General features: G+C 37.9%; 1 protein-coding gene across 7 annotated transcripts in view; it reads right to left on the reverse strand.

The window, feature by feature from the left end:
* Positions 1-16,962, reverse strand: part of ATP10D (ATPase phospholipid transporting 10D (putative)) — a 118,959-nt gene that overhangs the window by 6,252 nt on the left and 95,745 nt on the right. For 5 of the 7 annotated variants that reach the window (XM_023224522.2, XM_023224521.2, XM_023224520.2 and 2 more), the window contains 4 exons: positions 15,909-16,109; positions 12,368-12,448; positions 10,728-10,832; positions 5,620-5,807 (listed from right to left, as the gene is read on the reverse strand). In XM_023224522.2, the coding sequence (XP_023080290.1) occupies positions 5,620-5,807; positions 10,728-10,832; positions 12,368-12,448; positions 15,909-16,109 (575 nt within the window). The remainder of the gene's footprint in view (positions 1-5,619; positions 5,808-10,727; positions 10,833-12,367; positions 12,449-15,908; positions 16,110-16,962) is intronic. The other 2 variants (XM_023224523.3, XM_023224524.3) reach the window with 2 other exon arrangements.

Raw genomic sequence — 16,962 nt, forward strand, 5'->3', positions numbered from 1 at the left:
TTTATAGCACTAAATGCCCACAAGAGAAAGCTGGAAAGATCTAAAATTGACACTCTAACATCACAATTAAAAGAACTAGAGAGGCAAGAGCAAACACACTCAAAAGCTAGCAGAAGGCAAGAAATAACTGAGATCAGAGCAGAACTGAAGGAGATAGAGACACAAAAAACCCTCGAAAAAATCAATGAATCCAGGAGTTGGTTTTTTGAAAAGATCAACAAAATTGACAGACCGCTAGCAAGGCTAATAAAGAAGAAAAGAGAGAGGAATCAAATAGACGCAATAAAAAATGATAAAGGGGATATCACCACAGACCCCACAGAAATACAAACTACCATCAGAGAATACTATAAACACCTCTACGCAAATCAACTAGAAAATCTAGAAGAAATGGATAATTTCCTGGACACTTACACTCTCCCAAGACTAAATCGGGAAGAAGTTGAATCCCTGAATAGACCAATAGCAGGCTCTGAAATTGAGGCAACAATTAATAGCCCATCCACCAAAAAAAGTCCAGGACCAGATGGATTCACAGCTGAATTCTACCAGAGGTACAAGGAGGAGCTGATACCATTCCTTCTGAAACTATTCCAATCAATTGAAAAAGAGGGAATCCTCCCTAACTCATTTTATGAGGCCAACATCATCCTGATACCAAAGCCTGGCAGAGACACAACAAAAAAAGAGAATTTTAGACCAATATCCCTGATAAACATCGATGCAAAAATCCTCAATAAAATACTGGCAAACCGGATTCAGCAGCACATCAAAAAGCTTATCCACCATGATCAAGTGGGCTTCATCCCTGGGATGCAAGGCTGGTTCAACATTCGCAAATCAATAAACGTAATCCAGCATATAAACAGAACCAAAGACAAGAACCACATGATTATCTCAATAGATGTAGAAAAGGCTTTTGACAAAATTCAACAGCCCTTCAAGCTAAAAACGCTCAATAAATTCGGTATTGATGGAACGTACCTCAAAATAATAAGAGCTATTTATGACAAACCCACAGCTAATATCATACTGAATGGGCAAAAACTGGAAAAATTCCCTTTGAAAACTGGCACAAGACAGGGATGCCCTCTCTCACCACTCCTATTCAACATAGTGTTGGAAGTTCTGGCTAGGACAATCAGGCAAGAGAAAGAAATCAAGGGTATTCAGTTAGGAAAAGAAGAAGTCAAATTGTCCCTGTTTGCAGATGACATGATTGTATATTTAGAAAACCCCATTGTCTCAGCCCAAAATCTCCTTAAGCTGATAAGCAACTTCAGCAAAGTCCCAGGATACAAAATTAATGTGCAAAAATCACAAGCATTCTTATACACCAGTAACAAACAAGCAGAGAGCCAAATCAGGAATGAACTTCCATTCACAATTGCTTCAAAGAGAATAAAATACCTAGGAATCCAACTTACAAGGGATGTAAAGGACCTCTTCAAGGAGAACTACAAATCACTGCTCAGTGAAATCAAAGAGGACACAAACAAATGGAAGAACATACCATGCTCATGGATAGGAAGAATCAATATCATGAAAATGGCCTTACTGCCCAAAGTTATTTATAGATTCAATGCCATCCCCATCAAGCTACCAATGAGTTTCTTCACAGAATTGGAAAAAACGGCTTTAAAGTTCAGATGGAACCGAAAAAGAGCCCGCATCGCCAAGACAATCCTAAGTCAAAAGGACAAAGCTGGAGGCGTCACGCTACCTGACTTCAAACTATACTACAAGGCTACAGTAACCAAAACAGCATGGTACTGGTACCAAAACAGAGATATAGACCAATGGAACAGAACAGAGTCCTCAGAAATAATACCACACATCTACAGCCATCTGATCTTTGACAAACCTGAGAGAAACAAGAACTGGGGAAAGGATTCCCTATTTAATAAATGGTGCTGGGAAAATTGGCTAGCCATAAGTAGAAAGCTGAAACTGGATCCTTTCCTTACTCCTTATACGAAGATTAATTCAAGATGGATTAGAGACTTAAATGTTAGACCTAATACCATAAAAACCCTAGAAGAAAATCTAGGTAGTACCATTCAGGACATAGGCATGGGCAAGGACTTCATGTCTAAAACACCAAAAGCAACGGCAGCAAAAGCCAAAATTGACAAATGGGACCTCATTAAAGTAAAGAGCTTCTGCACAGCAAAGGAAACTACCATCAGAGTGAACAGGCAACCTACAGAATGGGAGAAAAGTTTTGCAATCTACTCATCTGACAAAGGGCTAATTTCCAGAATCTACAAAGAACTCAAACAAATATACAAGAAAAAACCAAACAACCCTATCAAAAAGTGGGGAAAGTATATGAACAGATATTTCTCAAAAGAAGACATTCATACAGCCAACAGACACATGAAAAAATGCTCATCATCACTGGCCATCAGAGTAATGCAAATCCAAACCACAATGAGATACCATCTCACACCAGTTAGAATGGCAATCATTAAAAAATCAGGAAACAATAGGTGTTGGAGAGGATGTGGAGAAATAGGAACACTTTTACACTGTTGGTGGGATTGTAAACTAGTTCAACGATTATGGAAAACAGTATGGCAATTCCTCAAGGATCTAGAACTAGATGTACCATATGACCCAGCCATCCCACTACTGGGTATATACCCAAAGGATTATAAATTATGCTACTACAAAGACACATGCACACATATGTTTATTGTGGCACTATTCACAATAGCAAAGACTTGGAATCAACCCAAATGTCCATCAGTGACAGACTGGATTAAGAAAATGTGGCACATATACACCATGGAATACTATGCAGCCATAAAAAAGGATGAGTTTGCGTCCTTTGTAGGGACATGGATGCAGCTGGAAACCATCATTCTTAGCAAACTATCACAAGAAGAGAAAACCAAACACCGCATGTTCTCACTCATAGGTGGGAACTGAACACTGAGATCACTTGGACTCGGGAAGGGGAACATCACACACTGGGGCCTATCATGGGGAGGGGGGCGGGGGGAGGGATTGCATTGGGGAGTTATACATGATATAAATGATGAATTGATGGGTGCTGACGAGTTGATGGGTGCAGCACACCAACATGGCACAATTATACATATGTAACAAACCTGCACATTATGCACATGTACCCTAGAACTTAAAGTATAATTAAAAAAAAAAAAAAAGAAAGAAAAATCATGTGCTTACGTATTGGAAAGAAAGAAACACAATGGTCATTATTTGCTAATGGCATTACTGTATATGTAGAAAATCTAAAATAAAATATTGGAACTAATAAGTAAATGTAGCTATCAAGATCACTGATTACAACTTTAATGTGCATATTTCTACCAAGACCCTGGGTACAGAAGTCTAAGAGGATTTTTCTATATGTGCCTCAAAATTCTCCCCACCTCTGCCCATTATTCAATTTCAAAGCCACTTCCATAGTTTTCTGCATTTGTTATAGCAGAAACCTATTCTGGGTACCCAAATCTGTATTAGTTTCCTATGACTGCTATACCACATTATTACAAACTTGGTAGCTTAGAATTACAAAAATTATTCTCTCAATGTTTTCAAGGCAAAAAATATGAAATTAACTTCACTGGGCCAAAATCAAGGTATTGGAAAGGGTGTGCTCCCTCTGGACCCTCTCTAGAAGAGCATCTATTCCTTGCCCCTTTCAGCTTCTGGTGGCTTATGACATTTCTTGGCTTGTGGCTAAGGAATCCATGATCCCATAGGCATAGTGCCTTCTCCTCTTCTGTGTCAAATCTCCCTCTGCCTCTTTTCTTATAAGGACACTTGTGGTTACATTTAGGATCCACCTGGATAACTCAGAGTAATCTCTTTGTCTCAAGATCCATAATGTAATCACTTATGCAAAGTTCTTTTCTTGCCACATAAGATAAAATTTACAGGTTACAGAGATTAGGACATGGAAATCTTTTAGGGAGTCATTTTTTTAGTATACCACAAAAATGCTAGATCTATACTGTTAAAGGCCCAGAATTTTTAAAGCCAAAACCTTAATTGTTTTTCCAGACATTCTATAACTTTGTCTTGTCAGTTTTTAATCTGGAAGCTGGCAATAGCAGTGAGCACTATAGAAGTATCTTAGTTTCACAGTGATATTGTTATATATAAGTACCATTGAGTAACTCAGACGGGTTTTCTTATGCATTTCTGGAAGAGACATTCATCAGCAACAAAAGATTGTGTCCGTTGTGCTGTATGATACAGTTACAGATTAGAGCGGGCAAACTTTTTCTGTAAAGGGTTGGATAGTAATATTTTAGGCATTGCAAGCCAGACAAACTTTGTTGGAACTATTCAGTTCTGCTGTTGTATTGCAAAAGCAGCCATAGATCATATGTAAATGAGTATGGCTTTATTTACAAAATCAGACAGTAGGCCAAATTTGGGCTGTTTGTAACAGTTTGTTGACGCTGTTATAGAATAACATGAACTCACGACTATGATTCTCAATTATGTTTAAAAAAGGAGAACAACTATTTGTTGTAATCTTTTCAGCTAAACAGATTTTGTGAAACTGCAGAGACAATGAGTTCTGAGTTCCAAGAATCTATCCATATATTAAAAACCCATGTATTCTTCTTAGTCATTTCCATCCCATACAATATTATAAATCAGATTAAACTAGAATTGGGGTAATAACTGAACTCAGATAAAGGAGGAAAGTTGAAAAGTGTTCAGTGTTTACAGATTGTAGTAGAGACTGCTACTTGTCCCTCAATACCCATTCTCCCTTTCTTCCTTTTAGAAACTCCGAGATTTTAGCCACTCAGTTACAATGTACATATGTAGGTTCATGCCACTACAAGAAAAACAAACAAACAAACAAAAATACAAAAACAAAGTTGCTTGCCCTGTACTTTCCCATTCCTGTATACAGGGGCAAGCAGGGTTGGGGATCAGCTGAGGAGTCATCTTCAGTCATGCAGATAAGGGCTGCTATCATTGGAATTCCCTCCAAAACTCATGTTGAAATTTAGCAGCTGTTTTTACAATATTAAGAGATAGGACCTTTAAGAGGTGATAAGGCAGAGCCCCCATGAGTGAGATTAGTGCCATTATAAAAGGGCGAGTTCGATCCCCTTTTGCCTCTTTGCCCTTCCACCATCTGAAGGTGTAGTGTTCAAGGTGCCATCTTGGAATCGGAATCATCAAATCTTCTGGTGGCTTGACGTTAGACTTTTCAGCCTCCAAAACTGTGAACCAATAAATTTCTGTTTATAAGTTACCTGTGATATTCCACTGTGGCAGCACGAAATGGACCCAGACAAGGGGCTGACCATTGGGAGACAGTAAAGTAAAAAGATAGAGGAAAGGATTTAGATCCTTAGATAACTCTGTGAAGCAAAGCTACCCTATCCCTGTAAACTGTCAACCAGATAAACTTTTTCATGAGAGATAAATCAGTCTCTCGGTTTGCTTAAGCCATTTATGTTCTCTGATAAAACAGTTAAAACCAATATTTTAACTAGGACACAAATTGACTTTCTCACTACTAAACAGGGTGGCCTGCCAACCATTCTTAGTAGTTACTTGAAGGATTCCTAGCCTATGATTCCATTTATTCTCTCAATGATAAAATAAATACCATACCTGGGCAGAAGAGCAATGCACGTTGTGAGGATACAAACTAAATAGAATACTGGATCCAGCATGTGCTCCTGCATAATCCAGTAGGGGTTGGATGGTGGGTTGCAAGTTACACACATGGCTCCAAAAACTATAGCAAATAAAAAATAAGACAAGATGCTACCAGTGATGACCAGCATGTGAATCCAAGTCTGTAAGACAAGACGAACAGAGGAAATGAATGCTCTCTCACAGATACGGTATTGCCACCTGGACAAATCTGCTCCATTAAAGAGACAACACATCTAAGCACTGGATGAATGGCGTAACAAATCTTAACAAACAAAATATAAGATATCAAAGAGATGGGAGTATTTTTTTGAATGAGTTACCTCACTGTTTGAATTCTGTAAAACTAACTCAAATACCAAAAGGGAATTCTGTTGACTAGTTTATTCTATACTATCCATGCACCAAGAGGTGTCTGGATTTTCTTCTTAATTTTTTTCATATAATTACTCATTGGTCTGTTTCCTTGTTAATGTAATACCTTAACCCAGTGAACCTCAAACTTAAGCCATTCAAATAGGTGTTAGACAGTACTATTGCTCACAAATACTGTCATTCTGCTCCCTGAGTAGAATGTCATTCAGATGGATGATATTTCCACACTCCCTTGAAATTAAGCATGGCCATATGTCTTGCTTTGACTAATAAAATGTGATTACAAGGGGTATGTAAAACTTTCAGGTTAGAAGCATGTAAGAGCTGGTCTGCAGTTTTCCATGCTGTCTCCTTTCCTTTCCTTCCATACTGACCAAGAAGTTCTCTCAGAGGACAGTTGCTTCTAGAGCTGTCTGGAATATCAGCCAACTTTATATGAGCAAGAAATAAATGTCTGCGTGTCATACCACAGCCTAGCTACTTTCATATTCATGCATATCTTGCAATATGATTTTTCTTAACATTGGCTCACTAATTAAGTAACTTTATCTAGAAAGAAAAGTACAATGAGATATCATCCCACAGACACTGGTTAGGATATGGAGACAAGGGAACCCCTGTACGTTGTTGATGGGAATGTAAGTTAGTACAACCATTATGGAGAACAGTTTGGAGGTTCCTCAAAAAACTAAATTTGAGCTACTGTATAATAATCCAGCAATCCCACTGCTGGTTGTACACCCAAAAGAAAGGAAATTAGTATATCAAAGAGATATCTGCACTCCTATGTTTGCTGCAGCACTGTTTATAATAGCCAAGATTTGGAAGCAACCTAAGTGTTCATCAACAGATGAATGGATAAAGAAACTGTGGTATATCTACATGATGGAGTACTATTCAACCATAAAAAAGAATGAGATTCTATCACTTACAACAACATGGATGGAACTAGAGGTCATTACGTTAAATGAAATAAGGCAGGCACAGAAAGACAAATACTGCATGTTCTCACTTATTTGTGGGATCTAAAAATCAAATCAATTGAACTCAGGGACATAGAGAGTAGAAGGATGGTTATCAGAGTCTGGGAAGGGTAGTGGAGGTATCAGGGGAGGTGGGGATGGTTAATGGGTACAAAAGAAAAATAGAAAGGATTACTAAGACCCACTATTTGATAGCATAATGGGATGACTATAGTCAGTAATAATTGTATATTTTAAAATAAAGGATCTATTTGGATTGTTTGTAATTCAAAGGATAAATTCTTGAAGGGATGGATATCCCATTCTCCATGATGTGCTTATTTCATATTGCTTCCCTGTATCAAAATATCTCATGTATATCATAAATATATACAGCTACTATGCACCCGCAAAAATTTTAGAAATAAAAAAAGAAATTTAAATTAAAAAATGAAGAAAAGTGTATGCCTACTTTAAATGTATGAGGTTGGTCCAAAATAATTGCGTTTTTTTTGGCACCAACTTCATAATATTAACATTCTCTGTTATAAAAGAGCTGAGTCTGGGGTTGATTAATCTTTGTTATAAAGAGAAATTAGCAAGAATTACTGTGATAAAACATAATAGCATCAAATGAGACATCTCTTTGATATAATCAGAAGTATGTAGTATTTAGTGTTATTTAGTGCAGTATGCAGTATTACCTAAAATCATGGTGTGTACTATTGCTAGCACATGTCATGCTTTTTAGGGGAACACTGCTTTTATTAACCTCTTTTATTTTCTAGGGCTATAATTTTCAAATAAGATTAGATTTTCTTCTTTTCTCTCCTAATCTTGCAAGGTATTTCCCCATGGAGATATCTTCACAAGAGTCACACAGACTGCTTATTTTTTAATAAAATGTACAAACAACTAGAAAAATGTTAGCTAACTCCTGGATTAAGATCTTCATGCTGCTAAAACAGTAATTCCTTTTTTTTTTTTTTTTCTTTCTTTCTCAAATGTCTTTCCTTCTATTTGGGCCATATTGCTCTAATTTTTTTTTATCTCTTACAACATGCTTTGGCCAGGTGCAGTGGCTCATGCCTGTAATCTCAGCACTTTGGGAGGCTGAGACGGGTGGATCACGAGGTCAGGCGATCGAGACCATCCTGGCTAACATGGTGAAATCCCGTCTCTACTAAAAATGCAAAAACAAAATTAGCCAGGCGTGGGGGCAGGCACCTGTAGTCCCAGCTACTCGGGAGTCTGAGGCAGGAGAATGGCGTGAACCCGGGAGATGGAGCTTACAGTGAGCCGAGATCACGCCACTGCACTCCAGCCTGGGCGATAGAGCAAGACTCCTTAACAACAACAACAACAACAACAACAACAACAACAACAACAACAAACATGCTTTTGACAAGTGAGACAGAGACTTCATAGAGTTTATACATTTAAATGAATTGATACAAAGAAGTGAAAGTCAAAGAATACTGGGTAAAAACCAACAAGGGAAGTGGGAGGTGGCAATGAGATGGTGAATAAGAGCATGAAGGGAAAGAGTTTGATACTTTCAGAATGGCTGACTTTTATTGACAAGAGATCTGCAGGGCCAGGATCTCTAGCCATGCATCCTCCAGCATAAGAAACAATTCTCGAATGATGCATCCTTTCAACAGCAGTCTCTGTTTATCTTTGACTCTAGCTTTCACTCCCCTTCTTGGTGAGGACACCCAGCATTGTGTGCGGCCTCAGCAAAATATTCCTCCCCTAGTCAAAGCCTGTGACTGAAGTTAGGGAAATAGGATTCTATCGCAATATAGTAGACTTGGAGCACAATGGGGTAAGAGCAGAAAGAAAATGAATGGAGCCGGTTCAGACCAGACAACCATCCTGACAAGCCTGTCCATTAGTTTCTGCTCTGTACATCTCCAGAGTCACTCCGGTTTCTCAGATATTTTTGCTTTTCTTTATTTTGTTCTATCATGGTTCTTCATTATATTTTTTAAATAATTTTTCTATTTGTTCAGGTTATTCAGATGATGTTGCTTATAATCAGCCAACCCAAACTGATACACCTTATGTGTTCAATCCTCTGGAACACTAATAAATGTCAGAACCCTTGGCATTTTCTCAGGTGGCCACCAAAAGTACCAATGCAATTGCTTAAAAATTGAATAGGTATAAAAACAATCCCAAATATTTCAGTTCTAGAATTTCCTTTACTCTACCCATCTGGTATTTGCAGATATTAACATTTTACTACATTTTAGCTTGTAAGATTTTGTTATAGATGATTATAAGCAAAGCAAATAATGTCCAAAATAATCAGCCCTACTTTAGAAATTGTTATAAATAATTTTGTAATATAACTGCATATATTTTAAGCTATAACCTTATTCAGCTATTTCCTATTTAAAATTCATATATTATCAGGACGGTAAACATAACCCCAAAACTGGCCATTTAATCATTTATTTATCCATTCAAATATTTTTTGAGCACCTGCTGTGTGCCGGTCTTGTCCTTAACACTGGTATGCAGTGGTGAACAAAATAGGCATGAACCCTGCCCTCACAGAGAGCATAGTCTAATGTGGAAGATAAACATGAATAAGGTAATCACATTTTTTTTTTTTTTTTAGAGACAGGGTTTCTCTCTGTTTTCCAAGCTGGAGTGCAGTGGCATGATCATAGCTTACTGCAGAGCTCACTGTTGGGCTCAAGTGAGCCTCCTCCCCAGTCTCCCAAGTAGCTAAGACTGCTGGCATGTGCCATGACACACAGTTAGTTTTGTTATTTTTTGTGGAGACAGGGTCTCACTATGTTGCCCAGGCTGGTCTTGAATTCTTAGCTTCATGTGATCCTCCCATCTCAGCCTCCCAAAGCTCTGGAATTGCAGGTGCCAGTCACTGCACCTGGCCTCAGATAATCACATAATTAAATAAATAAATAATTATAAATTATGATTAGAGTTATGAGTAAAAGCAAGAGAATGGTATCAGAGAATGAGTGGTTAGGGAAAGGCTATGGGGGAAATTTCCCCCATATTTTTGATGAAATCTAAATAACATTTAAGTTGGGAAAAGTGCAGGGATGCAAGAGGGAATGAAAATTATCTCCATTAAAAGATAAGTTAAGTGCCAAGATCCTGACGTGGTAATCAGTTCAATGTATTGAAGAAACTGAAAGAGGGATAAGATGGTTCCAGCCCATGAATATGTGGAAATGAGGTTGGAGAGAGAAGTACAGCATCACTGCACCATCTTAGGGCTTTCATATTTTATTCCAAGTACAATGGGAAACCACTGAAGGGTTTTACCCAAAGGGGAGCCAAAAAAAGATTTTTTTTTTTTTATTATGAGGAAGGCATAAAATCATCCCTAAAGTCACCGTACCAGGATTATGATACAACACTTTTTCTCCATTTTCACTGAAAGTAATCAGCTTGGTCTTGAAGAATGAAGGTTAAGTATCCCTCCAGTGTGTCCCACATCTCCAAGAATCCTCCACCACTGATACTACCAAAGGGAGCAAGGCAGGTGTTTTCCACTTTCCCCAGCTACACATCAATCTCGGCATAATGGCATTCAGTGATCACCCAGAGTAGCTGTGATCACCCTTCTCCCATAGATTCATTACTCTTCTCATTACCACTTATCTTCAGGGTCACTGCTAATAGAAGACATATCCCCAAGCATAAAAGATTTTAGGCTACTTCAGAGGTGAGAAAACCACTCACCAAACTCTTGCTTTCAATGACCAGATGGAGGAGAATGATGAACAGAGCAGCTGTGTTCAGGGGGTTTCCAAATGCAAAGATGTCAATATCTGAGCCCTGGTAGGTCTAGAAAGAGAGGACATTAGATGATCCTGGATAGTTGTGCAACTTAGTGTGGGTAACATCACTTTATCTACAATTCAACCAAGGCTTGAGTCCCTTCTACAAGGTCCCTGTGAACTGGCCATTTGAAATAAACTTGAACTTTTCACAAGTAAATAATAAACTTTTTTTAAATAAACAAATAAATAAACTTTTCACAAGTAAGAGACTGACTCTCTTCCAGACAGGGCATCTAATTTTCAGTTTTTTTCAACTGGAATTCCTCTTTATTCTGAATTATAATTGATCCTCTTGGAACCTTTTACTCACACTGCTAGCTTTTTAAGGTATAGAGAAATTTGTTCTATTTAACAGAGCTACAAATCTTTGAGGCAGCTATTATGACTATCTTTCCGAGGAAAATATACCCTCCTTTCATATATGTCTTCAAGTCCTTAAGCTATTCCTCTAATGACACAATTTTCTCATGTTTTACCATCGTCTTCATTCTCTTCTGAATATACTTCAGACTGCCTTGTTTATATTTCTCCTGAAGTGCAGTATAGCCAGAAAACTCTAGCAAGGCTAATTCAAATGATTTTATTTGAATAAAGAATAAAAATTGTTAGTTTAGAAATGATAATCTTTTTCATTCTTAATACTGTGCTTCTATTAACACCATCCATGATACAGGTGTTTTCTTTAGGAGAGGGGTATATGTGGATGAGCAGCTATACAATGCTGCTTTGTGCTTGGTGTTAGCCTAAATTTTTTAAAATTAAAGTTTATACATTTTTTGCTTTGTTACATTTCTTCCATTCTTTACCTGTAAAACAGGTTTTATAGTTTTAGAGACACTACTTATGGAATCTTAAATTTAATGCTCTGAATGTCATTTGAGTAGAATTAGTCCAGCACTCACTAATAAAAGCTGTCATATTCTGGCATTTCCTCTCTGATTTTTTATAGACAGGGTCTCAGTCTGTTATCTAGGCTGGAGTGCAGTGGCACGATCACAGTTCACTGAGTTCACTGCTGCCTAGACCTCCTGGGCTCAAGCGATCCTCCAACCTCAGCCTCCCAAATAGCTGGGGCCACAGGTCCACACCACTACACTAAGCTAATTTTTAAATGTTTTGTAGAGACGGTGGCCTCACTGTGTTGCACAGGCTGGTTTCAAACTCCTCACCTCAAGCAATCCACCTGCCTTGGCCTCCCAAAATGCTGAGATTACAGGTGTGAGCCACTGTACCCAGCCTGTCTGATTTTTGACTAATCTAATTATATAGCCAGACATCCAATTTTGTTCAAGTCGTTGATAAAAATTTTTAAGCAGTACAGGGTTAACAAGAGGCCTAAGAGGACTCAAACTAGGTATGTCTATCTAAATTTAATCCATTACCTAACATATATTTTTGGGGACATTATACTTTAGTCAGTTTATAATCAACTTGATTATATGAGCAATCTGCCCTCCTTTATGCTGATATTGGTGGCAAAGTACAAAGACGCATCATTGATTCATTAATAACAAATATACTGAGTAAACAAAGACTCACAAAATAAGGCACAAAGAAGCAGACCAGGCTTTGATAAAAAGCATCCAATAAGGTGATCCAGAAGGTATGGGGTAAGTATGCCTAGAAATGAAGCAGATAACGAGGAGGGAGTAAGATTAACAAGGGTCCAAGAAAAGAAACAACACAAGCCAGTACTTACATTTGTTTCTCTGAGAGAAAGCTTCATTTCTTCAGGTGGTGTTTGTCAACAGAGATAAAGATAAGAGTAACTGAATGTGATGGGTTCACAAGTAAACATGATGAAAAAAATCCTTGAAGGAATGTTTATTCAACTCATGTTGCCTTTATTACAGGATAAATTTTAAATCTAGCTGAAATACAGCCAGTAGTACTAACTTCTCTTTTCCTACTGATCAGAAAGTACTGTTCCAAAACTTTTCCAACTCTATCCATTCCTCTTTCTCTAAATTACTCCTTTCATTCCAATTCACTATCAACTGTCTCTATGAATGGCTGGATAGCCATCTAACCGTCCTCTTTGCTTCCTCCCCTATTCTCAATCCAATCTTCCCAAATCAGCCAGATGTTCTTAAACCCATTTCCCACTTAGAAAAAAAGGCACCTTGCTGCCTTTTTTCCCAATTTCTTAAGGCAAATTGGAAATGGACTTAAAAAAATGTAAACCAGGTTATGCCATCTCTCTAATTAATCAAATTGACTCCTTCCACTCCCTCCAATGACTTCCCACTGCATTTCCAACACAATCTAAGTTTCTTCTCATGACCTATAAGGTCCTACCTGGTTTGCTCACTGAATAGTTCTCCAGGTTACTTCTTGCCATTTTGATTCTGCAATATGGACCTTCATTCTTTTCCTCAAATGTGCCAGATCCATTCTTTCCTCAGGGATTTACCTGTGCTATTCTCTCTGCCAGGAATTCTTGTCCTGGACCTCCTACATGAGCAGTTCCTTATTACTTGTATCCTAGCTCAAATATCTCTTCCTCTTACACTCACACCAAGCCAGTCTAAAAGTTGTGCTCACTCAGGCACTTACTACTATGGAAACCTGAGAAGTATCTCATCACCATCAGGAATAATTATATCTGTTTAATAAATTTTCTAGTTTTGTCAGTGGAATGCAAGCATCATAGAGTAGAACGTTGACTCTTCTATTCAAGTGACTAAAACAGTGTCTTGTACATACCAGGTGCCCAACAAATATTTATCAGGTTAATAAAGTATTCGTATACAAGTTTTCATGTAGTAAACTGCTTCCTACACAAATCTTAGAGAACAAAAGAAAAAATAAGAGACAAAAAAATAATAGTCAAATGATTGAAAATGACTTTTCAAACAAGAGCCAACTCTGAAGTTGGATTCTGGGGCTGTGTGAAGGATTCTGAGGCTGCATTCAGATCCAGCAGGAAAGAGTGCTATCATTTATTAGTGATATCTGCCATGAACAAAATCGGAAAAACATGTGTCACATCCCCGAGCTAGTATTTTCCTAACATGTTCTCAGTCTTATTTTCTTCCAAATGCAGAGGCTGAAGCTTCCTTGAAAATGTTACACTGTCTCTTAAAGAACAAAACTTTATAAATATACAAATTCTCCATATACATTCTTCCATTCTTTAAAAGAATATACTTGGAATTTTTACATCTATCCCTTTTTATCCCTTCGTCCTCTGGAAAATCAAAGCAATGAAGATTCATTGTTTCCAGTCCACTTTTCTCTATATCTTCTTCTATTATTTCCTCATTGGATATGAGGGATATTCTGCCTAACTTTCTTTATCCAAATGTCCATACAATCTCAGCAGAGGCCCAATCCAATGGTGGAAGAGAATGTGCCAGAGATAAAGGGGCAAGCAAAATGCCACTGGACAAGAGAGAACCACTTAGAGATAAGTTAAAATATAACTTCATGCATCTGGGGAAATAGAGGTTGCTCAAAGAACCTAGAGTAAACAGAAAGAAATACAATTTCCCACGGTCACATGAGGAATAGGACTTACAAAAGTAAAGAGAGAAGGATCATGATTAAGATAAATGAAAGGCTGGAGGGATTAACTCACTGGGTCCACTGGAAACTGAAAGGGGAAAGTCTGGACATGAAGCCAAAGCCAAGAAAAAAAAAAAAAAAAAAAAAAAAGACTGTGTGGGTGAGGAGACATGGGGGCAAGGCTTCATGGAAGGGAAGCTTCTGATTGCAGACTTCCAGACTCATCTTTAGAGGAGAGAGATTCTGTAGCCCTGGAGAGAATATTTAATTACACTGAACACAGGAAAACGATCCAAGCATAAAACATAATTTTGTTGGAGGCCAAGTTCAAAGAAAGTACAAATTTTAGAAGGTAAAGTCAATGAAATCAGTTACCTTTTATCAATAGCTACATGTTGGGAAAATCTGCCTACTATGATCATGTTTTATATAACTGGCCAGTTAACTAGAACAATATGTACAAAGGATTGGTGAAAGGATTCAACAACAGGAAACAATGATCTCACTTATCGCAAGGATAAGGACCAATAACAATCTTTAGTCCATACAAATGGGCTTTTAAAATACGGGCTATAAAAACTTTGATTGAAAATCTCCCTCAACCCTCCTTTCCTCAATGGATCTGGAATTTCAATTATGCCTGGGGGGTGGGACAAGCTTCACTGACATCAATCACATGTTCTTGCATCTTGGCTTGAACTTGAAGTCAGACTGGATTCCTTTAGGAAAACTCATGTAGTTCCTTGGTCTGAATGGATTGGATGATATTAAAGGATTATAAGGACCCCTTCTTTCCTGAAAGCTGAATCTGTGATTTCTCTGTCGGTTGTTCTAGGTAGTGTAAGGACACTAAATGACTCTCCATTCCAGAAAGGCATTTCAAGTCAGAATAGTTAGACTGATGAAAATAAATGCATTATTTTAAATTTGGGATTTCCTCAAATTTCTGGTTAATTCCAGAGGGTAAAAATGACAACATTGAGAGCTTACTATGGCTGGAAATTGTACCTGTATTATCTTCCTTAATCCTCACATCATTCCCATAAAGAACCTGCAGCACAGGCAAGTTAAAAAATTTACCAAGGTCACATACCGCAGAACCAGAATTTAAGCTGAGAGTAAACATAACCTATTCTTTCTAACATATACCGAACCACTTTTTAGTGGTGGGATTTCTTGAAAAATTACTTAACCTCTTTGAGATTCAGATTCTTCATCTTAGAATGGGACCAACACTAAGTTCTGTCTCAATGTGTTTTCATGAAGATAAATCAGACAGGCGATGTTAAGTAGTTAGCACAATAGATGGCAATGGGGTTTAGCAAATGTTAGATATTATTGGTTGTAAGATCAAACTTTAGGTTTCTTCTTATAAGTATATAAGGCCCTTCATAGATTAATCTGTATTTACCTCAAGGGCAAGTAAGTTAATATCTGCCACATGAGTAGAGATCTTTTAAAACAATCAGATATTTCAAACAGTTCTGAGTGGACTGCAATATTTGTCTAATTAAGAAAACACACTGGCTTTTACGATGGATATGGATCCATCCAATCTTGCTTTAACACCTACCTCTGATTTCTGACCACTTTTGTAAAGTTCAGGCAGTTGCATGAGGGTCTCTGCAGACACATCTTTCTCCAAAACACCGTAAATGACGGGAGGGGCAGATGTGAAGAGGAGGTTGAAGAAGATCAAAACCCAGTAATCAGTCATAGATGTTCCTGAAAATCCACAAAAGAACTGGTACCAGAAAAGGAGGTTCACATAGGCCTAGAGACACAAAAAAGGACATTCAGATCTTAGAATCAGTAATGGGTGCTATGATTACACATTCCAAATGCTGCCATTTTGAGCTGGGTGACCTCAGCCTCTCTGCAGTTTTCTTATATAAGAGAGGACCACAATTTACCTTGCAGCTTTTTTTGGTAAATATTTTATTAAAGTGTGCACATGTATGTACACACACACACAGACATATACACACATCCCACCTATTATGTGGTGCTAGCTCTGTTCTAAGTGCTTTATGAATAATTCATTTAATCATCATAACAACTTGGGAATTACATTGTTGTTCCCATTTTACAGACCAGGAAACTGAGCGTAATTAACTGAATGTTTGTGTCCTCCCAAAATATATATGAAATCCTCTTGAAACAAAACTCCCTCTATCTAAGTCCAATGTCCTTTCCTGTGGTCTGCCCTGCTTGAGAGCACAGAGCACTATCCCCACTGTGACAATGTTAGGAGGTGGTACCTTTGGGAGGTGATTAGGCCATGACATCGGAGGCCTCATGAATGGAATCAGTTTCTTTATAAAAGAGACCCCAGTGAGCTCTCATCATCTCATCTCTTTTTATGTAAGGATATAATGAGAAATCTATAATCCGGAAGAAAACCCGCACCAGAACCTGACCATTCTGGTACCCTCATCTGGATTTCCAGCCTCCAGAATGGTGGGGAAGAAATGGTGTTTACAAGCCACCTGTCTGTGGTACTTTGTTATAGCAGCCTGAACTAAGATACTGAGGCACAGAGAGACTAAGAAACTTGCCCAAAGCCATGTGACTAGTGAGTAGCAGAACCAGTATTCAAATTGAAGGATTCAACACTAGATGAAGAA

The sequence above is a fragment of the Piliocolobus tephrosceles genome, chromosome 3 (assembly GCF_002776525.5).
Source record: "Piliocolobus tephrosceles isolate RC106 chromosome 3, ASM277652v3, whole genome shotgun sequence".
NCBI lineage: Eukaryota > Metazoa > Chordata > Mammalia > Primates > Cercopithecidae > Piliocolobus > Piliocolobus tephrosceles.